At 30.5% G+C, this 15,169-nt stretch overlaps 1 protein-coding gene across 4 annotated transcripts in view; it reads left to right on the top strand.

Annotated features, from left to right (window-relative positions):
• LOC126745060 (hormone receptor 4) overlaps positions 1–15,169 on the top strand; it is a 104,913-nt gene that overhangs the window by 57,322 nt on the left and 32,422 nt on the right. For 3 of the 4 annotated variants that reach the window (XM_050452747.1, XM_050452745.1, XM_050452743.1), the window contains exon 1: positions 6,370–6,841. The exons of the other annotated variant lie outside the window; for it this stretch is intronic. Coding sequence is in view for 1 of the 3 variants with exons in the window: in XM_050452743.1 (XP_050308700.1) it covers positions 6,829–6,841 (13 nt within the window). In the remaining 2 variants the exon portion in view is untranslated. Of the gene's footprint in view, positions 1–6,369; positions 6,842–15,169 lie in introns of those variants that run through there. 4 annotated transcript variants of the gene reach the window in all.

Genomic DNA, 15,169 nt, shown 5'->3' on the forward strand with positions numbered 1-15,169 from the left:
AGGAACTTTTTATAGAAAAATCATTAATTCCTTTTCAAACGACAAGCATGATTTCATAGTGATCGTCAATGATTCCTATGTCTGAGATAAGAATTTATGTCAAAAAAGGGGTAAAAAGTCCACTTTTTGAGTTTCTACCGCATTTCACTCCTCACTGATGTTTTGGATCATTTTAAAAAGTCCTTTTTCTCACTTGAATAACTCTTTTACAAATGGCAAGCGTGATTTTATAGCGATTGTCAATGATTCCTGACCCTAAGATAAGGATTTATGTCAAAGAAGGGGTCAAAAGTCCACTTTTGAGTTTCTACCGCATTTCATTCTCCACTGATGTCTTGGATCCTTCTAAAAAATTACTTTTGTTATTTCAATAACCCTTTTACAAACGACAAGCATGATTTCATAGCGATCGTCAATGATTTCTCACCCTGAGGTAAAGATTTATGTCAAAAAAGCGGTCAAAAGTCCACTGTATGAGTTTCTACCGCGTTTCATCCTTCACTGATGTCTTGGATCATTTTAAAAAGTTACTTCTCTTATTTCAATAACATTTTTACAAACGACAAGCGTGATTTCGTAATGATCGTCAATAATTTCTGACCCTAGGATAAGGATTTATGTCAAAAAAGAGGTCAAAAGTCCAGTTTATGAGTTTCTACCGCGTTTCACTCTTCATTGATGTGTTGGATCATTCTAAAAAGTTACTTTTTTTAATTCGATTAACCTTTTACAAACGGCAAGCGTGATTTCATAGTGATCGTCAATGATTTCTGACCCTAAGATAAAGATTTATGTCAAAAAAGTGGTCAAAATTCCACTTTATGAGTTTCTACCGCATTTCACTACTCACTGATGTCTTGGATCATTCTAAAATGTTATTTTTCTTACTTCATTAATCCCCTTATAAACGATGAGCGTAATTTCATAGCGATCGTCAATGTTTCCTGGGTCTGAGATAAGGATTTGTGTCAAAAAAGGAGTGAAAAGTCCACTTTTTGAGTTTCTACCGCATTTCACTCCTCACTGATGTCTTGGATCATTTTAAAAAGTTACTTTTCTTACTTCAATAACCCTTTTACAAACGACCAGTATAATTTCATAGCGATCGTCAATAATTCCTGACTCTGAGATAATAATAATAATAATATCCTTTATTTGCCAACAAAATCGTATACAGGACGACAAAGCAACGTCATACAAAGTAGGATCTAGCTCCCATAGGGTACATTAATTTTTCTTATCTAGAATTCATAGAGGCAATATACTTATATAAACAAAATAACAAAATTTAAAATAAATATTCTAAATATCTAACACAAGTTAAAATTATTATCCAAAAGTAAAATTATAAAAACATTTAATCTGCAACCAGTGGTAAACAGCTTTTTTAAATTGGACTGTAGATTCAATGCTTCTAATATCAGCAGGTAGCATTCTATAAGCCCTGATCCCAAAAAAAAAAGAAAACTATTCTAATTTTTTTTATCAAAATCCCTATTTTGAGCACGAGTTTTCCTCTTGGTAGGATTCTCCTTCTCCTGGATTCCAGTGCGGGATGGAGAAGCTCTACGTTTATTTGAGCCTGATAGTGTCTCTTTGTTGCCTTTAGTACCCTCTTGCAAAAGCCCAGCTGTTTCTTTACTTTGTAATTCTTTTACTGAATATGGTTTACCCTCAATAACTAATGTCTTGTTTTTAATTTTTGCAGCTTGTTGATTTTGTCGAGCCTTTTTTAGGTGTTCTTTTAAAATTTTTATATCTTTGTATTCGTCTCGGGTGTATTCAGGAGAAATATAGATTTTTGTACCTTTTAACTTGTAAGCGTTCGTTAATATGTATTTACGTAAAAAGTAACTGTTGCTTTCAACTGAGATAGGACGCACCCTTTCGCCTCACACACTTCCACGTCGTTTTTCGATTCTTGCTCTTCAAGACCGTAAATCATAAATTTATATTTCTTATGTTTCTGTTCTTGTTTTTCCAATTTTACCTTTAGGGTGCTTATTTCTGTTCCCAACGTTTCGTTTTCTCCTTTTAGCTTGTTGATTTCGCCTCGAAACTCTTCCTTCAGGTCACGTATTTCGTCAGATAGGGCTTCTTTACTTAGCCTAATTTCTTCTTTAACCTCCTGGTTTGAAGCAATCAAAGATTTTAAAAGACTTCTTATATCTTCATCGGCCATTTCATTTCATTCGATGAAAGATATGAATTAGATATGAAAAGATAAATAAGTACCTAAATCTGCAACAACTAAGTATATATTATTCCTAAAAACTTATAACTAATCGCAATATTTTATGTCGTTAAAAATAGCACATATTAACTGTAGATCCCTGCTGGCTCATTTTGAGGATTTTAAGAATGATTATTGTAAAAAGGACTTTAGCCTGATTGCAGTCACCGAAAGTTGGCTTAGTCTTAATATTGATAGTAGTGCAATACAGATCAGTAATTATCAATTAATAAGAAATGATCGTCAAAATCTTAGGGGTGGTGGTATTGTTGCCTATGTCCGGAATGGTTTATCATATGAAATTATTTTATCTGAAAGTCATGATTTTTTTGAAAGTTTATGGGTAAAAATTTTTATTAGTAAGGAGCCATACATTTTCGGCATAGTCTATAGGCCTCCAAGTTCAAATATTCAGAGTTTTTTTTAACTTTAGAGGAAACACTAATTGACATTTTTTCAAATTTTAATAATATAACGTGTCTAGGTGATTTTAACATTGATATATCTAAATTAAATTACAGTCATGCAACTCAGCTTATTTCTTTGTGTGAAACTTTCGATTTGAAGCAACTTATAACCGAGCATACTCGTATGACCAACAACACTAGTTCAATTATATTTTTACAAATCATGTTGGCATTTTGAAATCTGGCATAATTAGCTCTACATTTTCTGACCATTTTGGCGTTTTTTGTGAATTTAATGTGACGGAGTCTATTGTACAACCGCACATTGTATCTTATAAATCCTTAAAAGACATAAACCTAAACAACTTTCAAGAGGATTTGGAGGCTGTTCCATTTCATTTAATATATGAATTCGAATCCATAGATGATAAGATACATTTTTTAAACAATAATTTACTCAAATTATTCGACAAGCATGCTCCTATTAAAACTATAGTTGTTCGAAAAAAAAAAGATTCCCCATGGCTGACAGATAATATTAAACTATTGCAAAAATTAAGAAATAAGGCATTAAAGGATTTTAAAACAACTAAACTGCCAGCTAAATGGAATTATTACAAACAGCTTAGAAACTATACAACAACAGCGATTAGAGCGGAAAAAAGGGCTTTTTATAGTGATAAATTTGAGAATTGTACATACAAGGACAAGTGGCGTGAACTAAGAAAAATATTGCCATCAAAGCAGAAGCAAATTCCTAAATCTTTTGTAAATACCAACAATTTTAATTCATATTTTATAGATAGTGCAAGAGTGACAAATATTAATAATTGTGATGAGTTAATTAATTTTTATGATCAGAATGTATTACCAATCTTAAATAAGTTTTCTTTTCATCCCACTGATTATAATACTATTTCTGCAATTATATTACGTATTAAGTCTAAAGCATTCGGGGTGGATAATCTTAATATTACGTTAATTCAACTATGCTGTCCTTTTATTATACCATTTATTTTACATATTGTTAACGAGTGTATTAATAAAAACTACTTTCCCAAATGCTGGAAAGAAGCCTTTGTGTTGCCATTGCCGAAAGTGCATAATCCAACTGATTTTAGTCAATTTAGGTCTATTAGTATTTTACCAACGTTTTCAAAAATTCTCGAACGTATTCTAGACTCTCAAATTCGTAGTTTTCTTAATAATAATGATATTTTACCACCTAAGCAATCTGGATTTAGAACAAATTATAGTTGTACTTCGGCTATGGCGGACGTTATTGATGACGTAATTCGGGCTAGGGATGAGGGTAAGATTTCTGCTCTGGTGTTGTTGGATTATACTAAAGCTTTTGATTTCGTTAGCCACTCAATTTTAAAGTCTTTGTTTCATTATATTGGCTTTTCTGATGCTGCTATTAATTTAATTGCCTCTTATTTAAATAATAGGATTCAACGTGTTAAAATAGATAACGACATATCTGATCCTTTGGAAGTTGAAAGTGGTGTGCCTCAGGGTAGTATTTTAGGACCCTTGTTTTTTATCATTTACACGTCTAGATTTTATCTTCAATTAAAGCATTGTGCCCATCATTTTTACGCAGACGACACGCAGTTATATTATTCATTTTTACCAGGAGATTTTAAAATGGCTGAGTTTAAAATTAATCAAGATTTACAAGCTATTTGTGATGTTTCTTCAAAGCATTTATTAAAATTAAATCCTTCGAAGTCATCTATAATGTTCATAGGTAATCGAACTAATGTAAATAATATTTTAAATGGTATAAACATTAAATTGGGGGACGAAAGAATTCCAGTTGTTGACAAATGTAAGAGTTTGGGCCTTATAGTAGATAATAATATTCGTTTTAAACATCACTTGTCTAATATTCTTAAAAAGGCATATCTTGCTTTGAAATTAATTTATTTGCATAGACACTATTTAAGTAAAGATATTAAGAAGCTTTTATGTGATTCATTGGTCCTTTCACAATGTAATTACTGCGATGTAGTGTATGGCTGGTGTCTTGATTATGAGGATAGGGGTAGACTGCAAAAGCTCCAAAACTCTTGCATTCGACTAATATTTGGCATTCGTAGGAGAAACCGCATTTCCCATACACTTCACGAACTTGGATGGCTTAATATGCATAATCGAAGAATTGCTCATTCTTTAACATTTTTTTATAAAATTTTAATATATCGTAGTCCGCCCTATCTCTATCAAAAAATAACTTTTAGAAATGATGTACACCATTTAAATTTAAGAAGAAATACTATTCTCATTCCGAGACATAAAACACAGTTATTTAAACGATAATTTTCTTACAATTTTGCTTATCAAATAAATTCTTTAAATTTGGATCCGGACCAATTATTAATTTCTTGTAATACTTTTCGTAGGAGGATGATTGTAAATCTAATGAATCAGCAGGGTATATAATTTAAGTTCTTTTTTTTTTAACTTTTTGAATGGTTGTTTTCTTAAGTAATTTATTACAATTTTTGGTATTGGGATCATTTTATTTATTTATTTATTGTCTGCAATAATTTTTCTATTTTTTGTTATTTAACAAAAAATTTAATCTGTTTTTTGGGTATTTGCAGTGTGTATTGTTTTGCTTAATGTTAAACTGTCAAATTTAGAATTTAGAACTCTTATGTAGTATTATGTAGGTTTATTAGGTATATGATTAAAGAAAAATCTATATTAATTCAGTTATTAGTTAAGCGTTACTGTTAATGAGCGTTACTGAAATTACCATTTTTTTTTTAATGAAGTGTGGGGCCACAATGTTAAAGACCAGATCTGCCATGACAGAATTCTGAATTTGTAGGCCTTTTATTTGCGTAAATTTATTGCTAGATTTTGTAAACTTGTATTTTTTTTGTTTCTTCTATGCAAATAAAAAATATTTATTATTATTATTATTAATATATTATTTCTATTTCCGTAAAGTATTTTAGGTGTATAGTACGCTAAAACTATGTTGAAAAATATTTCGCCGAACGTAGATTTATATACAATGCCGGACAGTTAAGAAATTCCTTGTGCACAAACTATTTGTTTATATTCTAGATTGCAGTACTTGTACCGGGATTTTAATACAGATTTATAATATGTTCAATTAAAAATTATGGTAAGAGGTACATACGGTCATAAACTCTTCTGGTATAAAGTTTCAATTTTTAATTTGCACTCTTTCCCACTAATTTTACTAATTTTGTCAGGACACTTAATTCGGGTATTTAACTTTTTAAAGGTCATCACACACTACTAACTAAACAATCAAATCACCTTATACATTTCAGAAATCTAACAATCATTTGGGGGTCTATAATTATTTAAGGCTATTACAAATTAGGTGGCCATCAAATTCGATTGGTCATTGGAGTTCCTCCAAGGATCGCCCATTGACAATTTCTCCAAGATTGAAACTGACTGTACAAGACTTCAAGGTTCAGACTCAGTTGACACGAAAATCATCTGCAAACTATTTTATCTTTATTTTGCGAGAATGTCAGCTGTTGCTTCGAATTCCTATAATACAAAACCCATTTCGTCGGTGCTTGGTTTAGAAAGCAAAAGCGCCTCCCACGATTGATCCTCCTCAGCGGGCAAAAAGAAGATGGTGGCGAGTACTGTGCAGCTGACAGACGATCGCCCCACTCACTTATTCACTCTCTTCTATCGTATCTTTCCGTCAGTTGGCCATACTACATGCTACAGTCTGTAACCTACTTTGCACCTGAGGTGGTATAGCAGCAAGCAAGCAAACTTGGCATCGCAGTCTAGCAGTGCTTGTAGTACACACTTTACCGTTACGACAGCCGAATGTGCAGCCGCCGCTGCTGCTGCTCTCTTGGCGCTCTTTTCCTGCTGCCGCCGTTAATATCGCGCTCTACCTTATCGTCGGCCGTCGTCAGAATTCCGCGTCTGGCCTCTAATATATTGGTTGTTTGTATTGGTTTGTGTTGTAGTTGGCCGGTCGGTGTGCATTTCTAACGATTATACTACTACTATAATAAAACTTCATTTATAAATAGGGACTTTCAGTTTTCGTTGGTTATCTATTTGCCCGAGTTGTAATTATTGTACGTCGCGAGGATGTGAACGCGTCTTTTTTTTTTGTTTATAATTTTTTTCTGTTGGTTATTGGCGCTTGTTAATAAATGGACAAAAATGTCGTATTTGGGTAAGTTTGAATGGTTCATGTTCTTTAACGGTGCGTTGTTGCCTTGACACGTTTTCAGTTCCGCGTAGTTGATAGTATTGCGTTGCACACCCGCTCTCGGGGGGGCTCTAAGTTGTAAACAACACGTTGTTTTCTGTTATTACGGTATTTGCCGACCTTATCAATTATTAAACTGCTCAGTAGCTTCCTAATGTTGCAAAAAATCATTTTAAAGGTTAATTTATTGTTTTATTTTATGTGCAGCCTCTCTTTTAAATTGTATGCGAATCGAGCAAAGAAACACAGTCATGGGGTATACGCAATAGTTTTTGCAGTGGCGTGGGTTTTTGTTATATAAAAGTTTGTTAATAAATAAATAAACGTTTTAATGCGTAAAAAAGTTCATGAAAAATTAGTTCCATTTAAAAAAAGGCAGTTAAATATAATAAGCTTATAGACAGCATTGGCTTTCAATTCAAATGCCTGGAAGAAATCAATTATTTATTACAGGCAATTGAATATAATAAACTTATAGACAGCATTAGCTTTCATTTCAATTGCTTAGGTTTCCAAGATTGGTCCTTCATAGAAAAAAGAAATAAATAAATCAATCGGGTTTTTTGGAAAAGAAGCTTTTGAATAATTTTTTTCAAAAACTATCATCTCTCAAATTGTGCCTCAATATACAAATTTATTTATTATAAAGTCATTGGAATACAAACAAACAAAATCTAACAATAGTATCTTGATATTACAACAATAATAATAAATTAACCAATGAACAATAACAATCTTTAAGTAAAATCTAACTAAATACTCAATTTTATACAGCATTGGGTTACAGTAACACAAAACAATTACCTATGATTTATTTATTCACAGTTTTAGAAACTTAAGTTCTGGTAATAATTTTTTCTACAATATGAATATTAATACAAAAGAGATCATGATTTCTACAGTCTACAAGTGCAAGTAGATAATTTTAAAATGAATATTTATAGAGTTTTTTTAAATTCTGGAATGTTAAAATGAGATGGAGCTAATGTGTAGTCGTGGTACACAATATGGAAACCAGTTATGTAACAGAAAAATTTATTCCGGATTTTATTAAGCCTGCTAATACAGTATTATCGTTATTTTAAAATTTTGAAAGGTTGCATATTGTGGTTTTATAGAACTTAACTTTGATAAAAAACATTTTTTCTCAGGCAATAATTTTCTGCTAAAAAAATCGTTTTTTGTTAACCATACCCTTGCCCCCCCCACCCACCCCACACAACTTACCAGTAAGAAATTGTATTCAAAAATCATTGTTTTTCATATCTAATCTAATAACACAGTTTATGTATTTCAATTTGATATATATAAATATATGTATATTAATATATATTTAATACAAAAACAATGTTATTAGATTGGATATTATGCACGATAAACGCTGATTTTTCAAGAATTTCTAACTGGAAAAATGTTTGGGGTGGGTGGGGGGGGTAAGGGTTGTTTTAAAAAAAAAACTATGTTTTATGCAGTAAATATATATTCAATATTTAATTTAATAACATTGTTTCTTTAAATTTGACATAATTTTATACATAAATATTTAGTATAAAAACAGCGTTAGTAGGTTGTATATTATGGACGAAAAACGCTGATATTTCAAGAATTCCTAACTGGGCAAATGTTTGGGGTGGGTGGGGGGGTGGTTGTAAGGGTTGTGTTGAAAAAAAACAATGTTTTTGCAGATAATATATATTCAATATTTTATTTTATAACACTATTTATTTAAATTTAATAGGAATAATACAGTATTATTGTTGTTTTATCAGTTTGAAAGATTGCACATTGTCGTTTTATAGAACCTAATTTTGATAAAAAACATTTTTTCTCAGGCAATTATTTTTTGCTAAAAAAACTTTTTTTTATTAACTCTACCCTTACCCCCCCACCCACCCCACACAACTTACCAGTAAGAAATTGTATTCAAAAATCATTGTTTTTCATATCTAATCTAAAAACACAGTTTATGTATTTCAATTTGATATAATTAAATATATGTATATTAATGAATATTTAATACAAAAATAATGTTATTAGATTGGATACACAAACAAAAAACGCTGATTTTTTAAAAGAATTTCTTACTGGTCAAAGGTTTAGGGTGGGTGGGGGGTGTAAGGGCTGTATTAATGAAAAACAATGTTTTTAATGTAAAAAAAATAAATATTCAATATTTAAGTTACACTATTTATTTAATTTTAATAAAATTTTATATACAAATATTTAATATAAATACAGCGTTATTAGGTTGGATATTATGGACGGAAAACGCTGATTTTTCAAAGGAATTTCTTAATGGGAAAAAGTTTGGGGTGGGTGGGGGGGGTGTAAGGGTTGTGTTGAAAAAAATAATGTTTTTGTATATAAAATATATTCAATATTTAATTTAATAACACTATTTATTTAAATTTGAAAGAAATAATACAGTATTATTGTTGTTTTATAATTTTGAAATATTGCATATAGTCGTTTTATAGGACCTAATTTTGATAAAAAGCATTTTTTTATTAACCCTATCCTTGGCCCCCCACACCCACCCCACACATTTGCCCATTAAAAAATTCTTTTGAAAAATTTGCGTTTTTCCTTCATAATATCCAATCTGATAACATTATTTTTGTAGTAAATATTTATTAATATACATATATTTAATTATATCAAATTTAAATACATAAACAGTGTTATTAGATTAGATATAATGGACGAAAAACGGTGATTTTTCAAAAGAATTTCTTACTGGTCAAATGTTTGGGGTGGGTGAGGGGGTAAGGGTTGTTTTGATAAAAAACAATGTTTTAGCAGAAAATATATATTCAATATTTAATTTAATTATACAATTTATTTTAATTTGATATAATTTTATATACAAATATTTAATATAAATACAGCGTTATTAGTTGGGATATTATGGACAAAAAACGGTGATTTTTCAGAAGAATTTTATCAAATATTTGAGGTGTAAAAACTATATGTAATGTATATGATATACGTATATTGAACAGTTTAAAAAATTTCCTAAATAATCGTTGATTATATATTTATATTTAACGATAATAATATATGAAGTGATGCTTGGGTTATGCAATCGTACCTGAAGTTATAAACTTAGATAGAAATAGAGTATAGAATAGAACAAATTAAAATATAAGTCTCTCCATACATATATTATTTAGATATATTATTTTTTTAATTTGTTCCAGAGTTTTGGATTAATTTTATTGATCTTCCGGGACTTCCAAGTAATTTGCCATTTAATTCCAGGCACCCAGAACAATTTTTGTTTTATTCTTGGAACCTGAATTTTTTCTTCCATACATTTCAGATATTTTTTTTTAGGTTACTTACTCCAGGCTCTTATAATTAAAAACAGTTTTAAATAGTTTTTCAATTTATTGCAGACCTTTGGATTAATTTTTTTTACCTTCATCAAAATCTTGGAATCTGTATGCGTACAACTTCTTTTTCTATTTAACTTTTTTATTGCTTAAGAACTGAAATGATCAGACGTGTATATTATATAAGAATAGACGAAATGACGTAAATTCATTGAAAAATTAATAGAATCTAATAATTTATACCTCGTAAATGTTTATAAAAATTCTTTTAAAAAATTTGCGTTTTTCGTTCGTAATAATTATTTTCTGCAAAAAAAACTTTTTTCTTATTAACCCTACCCTTACCCCCCCCACCCGCCCCACACAACTTACTAGTAAGAAATTGTATTAAAAAATTATTGTTTTTCATATCTAATCTAATAACACAGTTTATGTATTTAAATTTGGTATAATTAAATATATGTATATTAATAAATATTTAATACAAAAACAATGTTATTAGATTGGATATTATGAACGAAAAACGCTAATTTTTTAAAAGAATTTCTTAATGGGCAAATGTTTGGGGTGGGTGGGTGGGTTAAGGGGTGTGTTAATGAAAAACAATGTTTTTGATGTAAAAAATTAAATATTAAATATTTAATTTACCCTATTTATTTAATTTTGATATAATTTTATATACAAATATTTAATATAAATACAGCGTTATTAGATTGGATTGTATGGACGAAAAACGCTAATTTTTCAAAAGAATTTCTTACTAAGCAAATGTATGGGGTGGGTGGGGGGGGTAAGGGTTGTCTTAAAGAAAAACAATGTTTTTGCAGAAAATATATATTCAATATTTAATAACACTATTTATTTAAATTTGATAGATAGAACAGTATTAATACAGTATTATTGCTGTTTTATAATTTTGGAAGATTGCACATTGTCGTTTTATAGAACCTAATTTTGATACAAAGCATTTTTTCTCAGGCAAATATTTTCTGCTAAAAAAACTTTTTTTTATTAACCCTACCCTTACCCCCCCACCCACCCCACACAACTTACCAGTAAGAAATTGTATTAAAAAATCATTGTTTTTCATAACTAATCTAATAACACAATTTATGTATTTCAATTTAATATAATTAAATATATGTATATTAATAAATATTTAATACAAAAACTGTGTTATTAGATTGGATATTATGAAAAAAAAAACGTTTTTCATTAACCTTACCCTCGCCAGAGATCCAGTTTTCCCGTGAAAGAAAAAACAGAATGGGATAAACTTTCCGCACATAAAATACCATTTATTTTATAAATAATTAATATTCAAACAAAATTCACGCATCAAAAAAATACGATGGAATGTCAAATGTCAAATTCCTGTTTGTTTCTCGGTATGTAAATGACTCATTCGATATACAGGAATCGCAATGTCTTCGTAGAAGGTTAAAGAACCAGTATTTGCGTTCTTCAAGTTGGACTTTACATATTATAACATTGAAATGGATACTATTAGTTTAGTTATTATATGTTTACAGGTGCTTAAAAATCCATGAGTTTTGTGTCCTAGGTCTCTCCATTTATTAAAACGGCTAGATTATGTCGAAAAAAATGCTTGAGAAAATTCCACACTTTATGCTGACTATTGAAAATATTTATTAAATAACTTATAGTCTGCGTAGGACAATTTTAAATCGTTCGAGTAATCATTGTATGTACGTGTGACGAAAAGTTTATAGTCCAGTAGTAATAGCGAAGATATTCGCAGAAATTGTGCAATTAATTAACGTTCGAGGTGTTCAGTGGATGTTTTTCAATATAGATTTAAGTGCCAGATATATAAAAATTATTTAAAATAAGCGAGAAATTCATGGTAATAAAAAAATCTATAGTTTTTGTATCTATCCTTTTCTTACATAGCCTCAAGTAAAACGTGAAAAAACCCTATTGTATTTCTCGAAAGCAGAGTAAAGGTATTGCTATGAAAATTGCAGTAGTGCAATTTTTTATCGCAAATAAGTTGAAATTCAGGTTTTTTCAGAAAAGTCATTAAGTTTTGAAAAAAATAAGTTTTCATTATTTAGGTTCAAAAATACAGTTTTTAAATTTAAACAATTGGTATATTTATTAACCGTATATTGTCAAAGGATATTTATTAAACTGTACAATATATGTATATCATATACGATTCTGTTTACAAGAGGAAGAAATTTTTGGCATTTAAAAAAATGGACACTTTATTTACATATCTAGATTTAAACTCGATTACTATACCGTAAATATTTGATCAAATTCTTCTGAAATATCACTGTTTTTCGTCCATAATGTCCACTCTATTAACGCTGTATTTATACTAAATATTTGTATATAAAATTATATCAAATGTATATAAACAAACTGTGTTTTGTGATTTTTGTGGCTTTGTGATTTTTTTGCATTCTACCGCATTTCACTCCTCACTAACATCTTGGAACATCTTAAAATAGTAGTCTTCTTATGTACTTCTGATCTTTACAAACGAAATAGGTCACTTTATTGTGATCGTCAACGAATCCTAGGACCCAGAGGGGCTTATCTGCCTAAAATTGAGTGAAAAGTCGATTTTTTTGTATTCTACTGCATTTTATTCTTCACTAAGACCTTGGATTATCTTAAAATTATAGTTTTTTTACGTAATTATGATCTTTACAAATGAAATAGGGTACCTTATGGCGATCGTCTACAGATCCTGGGACATAAAAAGGTTTATAAGCTCAAAAATAGGTAACAAGTCGAATTTTTTGCATTCTACCACGTATCACTCTTCACTAGTGCATTGGATTATCTTGAAATTATGGTTTGCTTATGTAATTATGACCTTTACTAACGAGGTAGGGTACTTCATTACGATTGTCAACGGATCCTAGAACCCAAAGGGGTTTATATGTCCAAAAATGGGTAAAAAGCTGATTTATTTACATTCTACCGCGTTTCACTCTTCACTAACACCTTGGATCATCTTAAAACTGTAGTTTTCTTATGTAATTGTGATCTTTATGAAAGAAATAGGTCACTTCATTATGATCGTCAACGGACCCTGGGACCTAGAGAGGTTTATATGCCTAAAAATGGGTAAAAAGTCGATTTTTTTGCATTCTACTGCATTTCACTCTTCACTTACACCTTGGATTATCTTGAAATTGTAGTGTTTTTATATAATTATGATCTTTACTAACAAAATAGGGTATTTTATTGTGATCGTCAACGGATCCTAGGACCCAGAGGGGCTTATATGCCTAAAATTGAGTGAAAAGTTGATTTTTTTGCATTCTACTGCATTTCATTCTTCACTAAGACCTTGGATCATCTTAAAATTATAGTTTTCCTATGTAATTGTGATCTTTACTAACGAAATAGGGTATTTTATTGCGATCGTTGACGGATCCTACGACCCAGAGGAGTTTATATGCCCAAAAATGGGTAAAAAGTCGATTTTTTCACATTCTACCGCATTTCACTCTTTACTTACACCTTGGAATATCTTAAAATTGTAGTGCTTTTATGTAATTATGATCTCTACTAACAAAATAGGGTATTTTATTGTGATCGTCAACGGATCCTAGAACCCAGAGGGGTTTATATGCCCAAAAATGTGTAAAAAGTCGATTTTATTCGCATTCTACCGCATCTCACTTTTCACCAACACCTTGGATCATCTTGAAATTGTGGTTTTCTTATGTAATAGTGATTTCTACATACGACATGGGCTATTTTATAGTGATCGTCAACGGATCTTGGAACTCAGAAAGGTGTAAACTCCAAAAACATACTCTAAACTATTTTTGTTTCCACTACCCTACCAAAATCTCTAATGTACAACCTTTTAAGTTCAAAAACTCATTCTGAATTTTCCAACTCGGGTAACTGCAACGTCTATTTCTTACATAACTAGAAGTATACGATTAAAAGTAAATAGATACGAAAGTAGCTCAAGCACCTCCGGTCATTATCCTCCGCGCGAAATTACGTAATTAGTGAAAAGTAACAAAACGCATGCATTTCCTGCTTCGTATCAAATACATATGGCCGATGCGTTTTATTGGTCACTTTCATTTTTTATTACGTCACTTGCATCGAACGTAAGTGCACTCGGTCAATCGGTCGTAACAATTTTTCTAATGCCGATTATGTAACTTGAAAGAATTTGACGGTACTTTAGTATTTTAATCAGTAATATCCTTTTTTGGTATTTTGTGATCTCTCAAGGGCATTCGATTATACGGTGTTCCGACCCTAAGAAGGCCATCCTATGTAATTAATTCGGTAAACAGTAGCTTTGGCTTAGTTTTAGTTGTATGTTCATCCCCGCTGCGTTGTATTAATTATACGAGTGATCTTGAACATGTTGTTTAAGTAAACTTCCCTTGAAGACTTATATAGGTTCTCATATCTGGATGACTTAGCGATGAAACTTATATTATAATAAAGCCGTTATTAGGTAAAAGGGTAGAGAGGCTCTGAAGAATAAATATAACCTGGTAAAAGATCAAAAAAGAAATCGGGCAGCATGTGGTGTGAATAAAATACAAACTTGACACCACACGGTACTTTCGATGATGCATCACGATTAAAGGCAGGACCATGAAAGGAGTTAAAATGTCGTAAACGAGGGTAATAAACTGGTCGGACAACTGAACGGATATACGTCGTTCGAAAACGGATAAAAATCGAAAATTTTCGCCCAAAATTTATTAATAAGAATTTTCGAGGGCGCTTTCACTTTTTTTTCTTGCTTCGTCGGTGAAATTTCGTAACTGCGGTACGTACATTCGATTCGTTTTGGCAATATCAAGGTTCTTTGAACATTGACTTTGTACGTTTCGTAATGGAGAAGTGGAGGGGAAATATAATGTGAAAAAAAAATCGAGAAATTTTGTTGCAGTATTATGAATTAACCTAAAGGGAAGGACCTTCTGAGTTTCAA

The sequence above is a fragment of the Anthonomus grandis genome, chromosome 15 (genome assembly GCF_022605725.1).
Source record: "Anthonomus grandis grandis chromosome 15, icAntGran1.3, whole genome shotgun sequence".
Taxonomy (NCBI): Eukaryota; Metazoa; Arthropoda; class Insecta; order Coleoptera; family Curculionidae; genus Anthonomus; species Anthonomus grandis.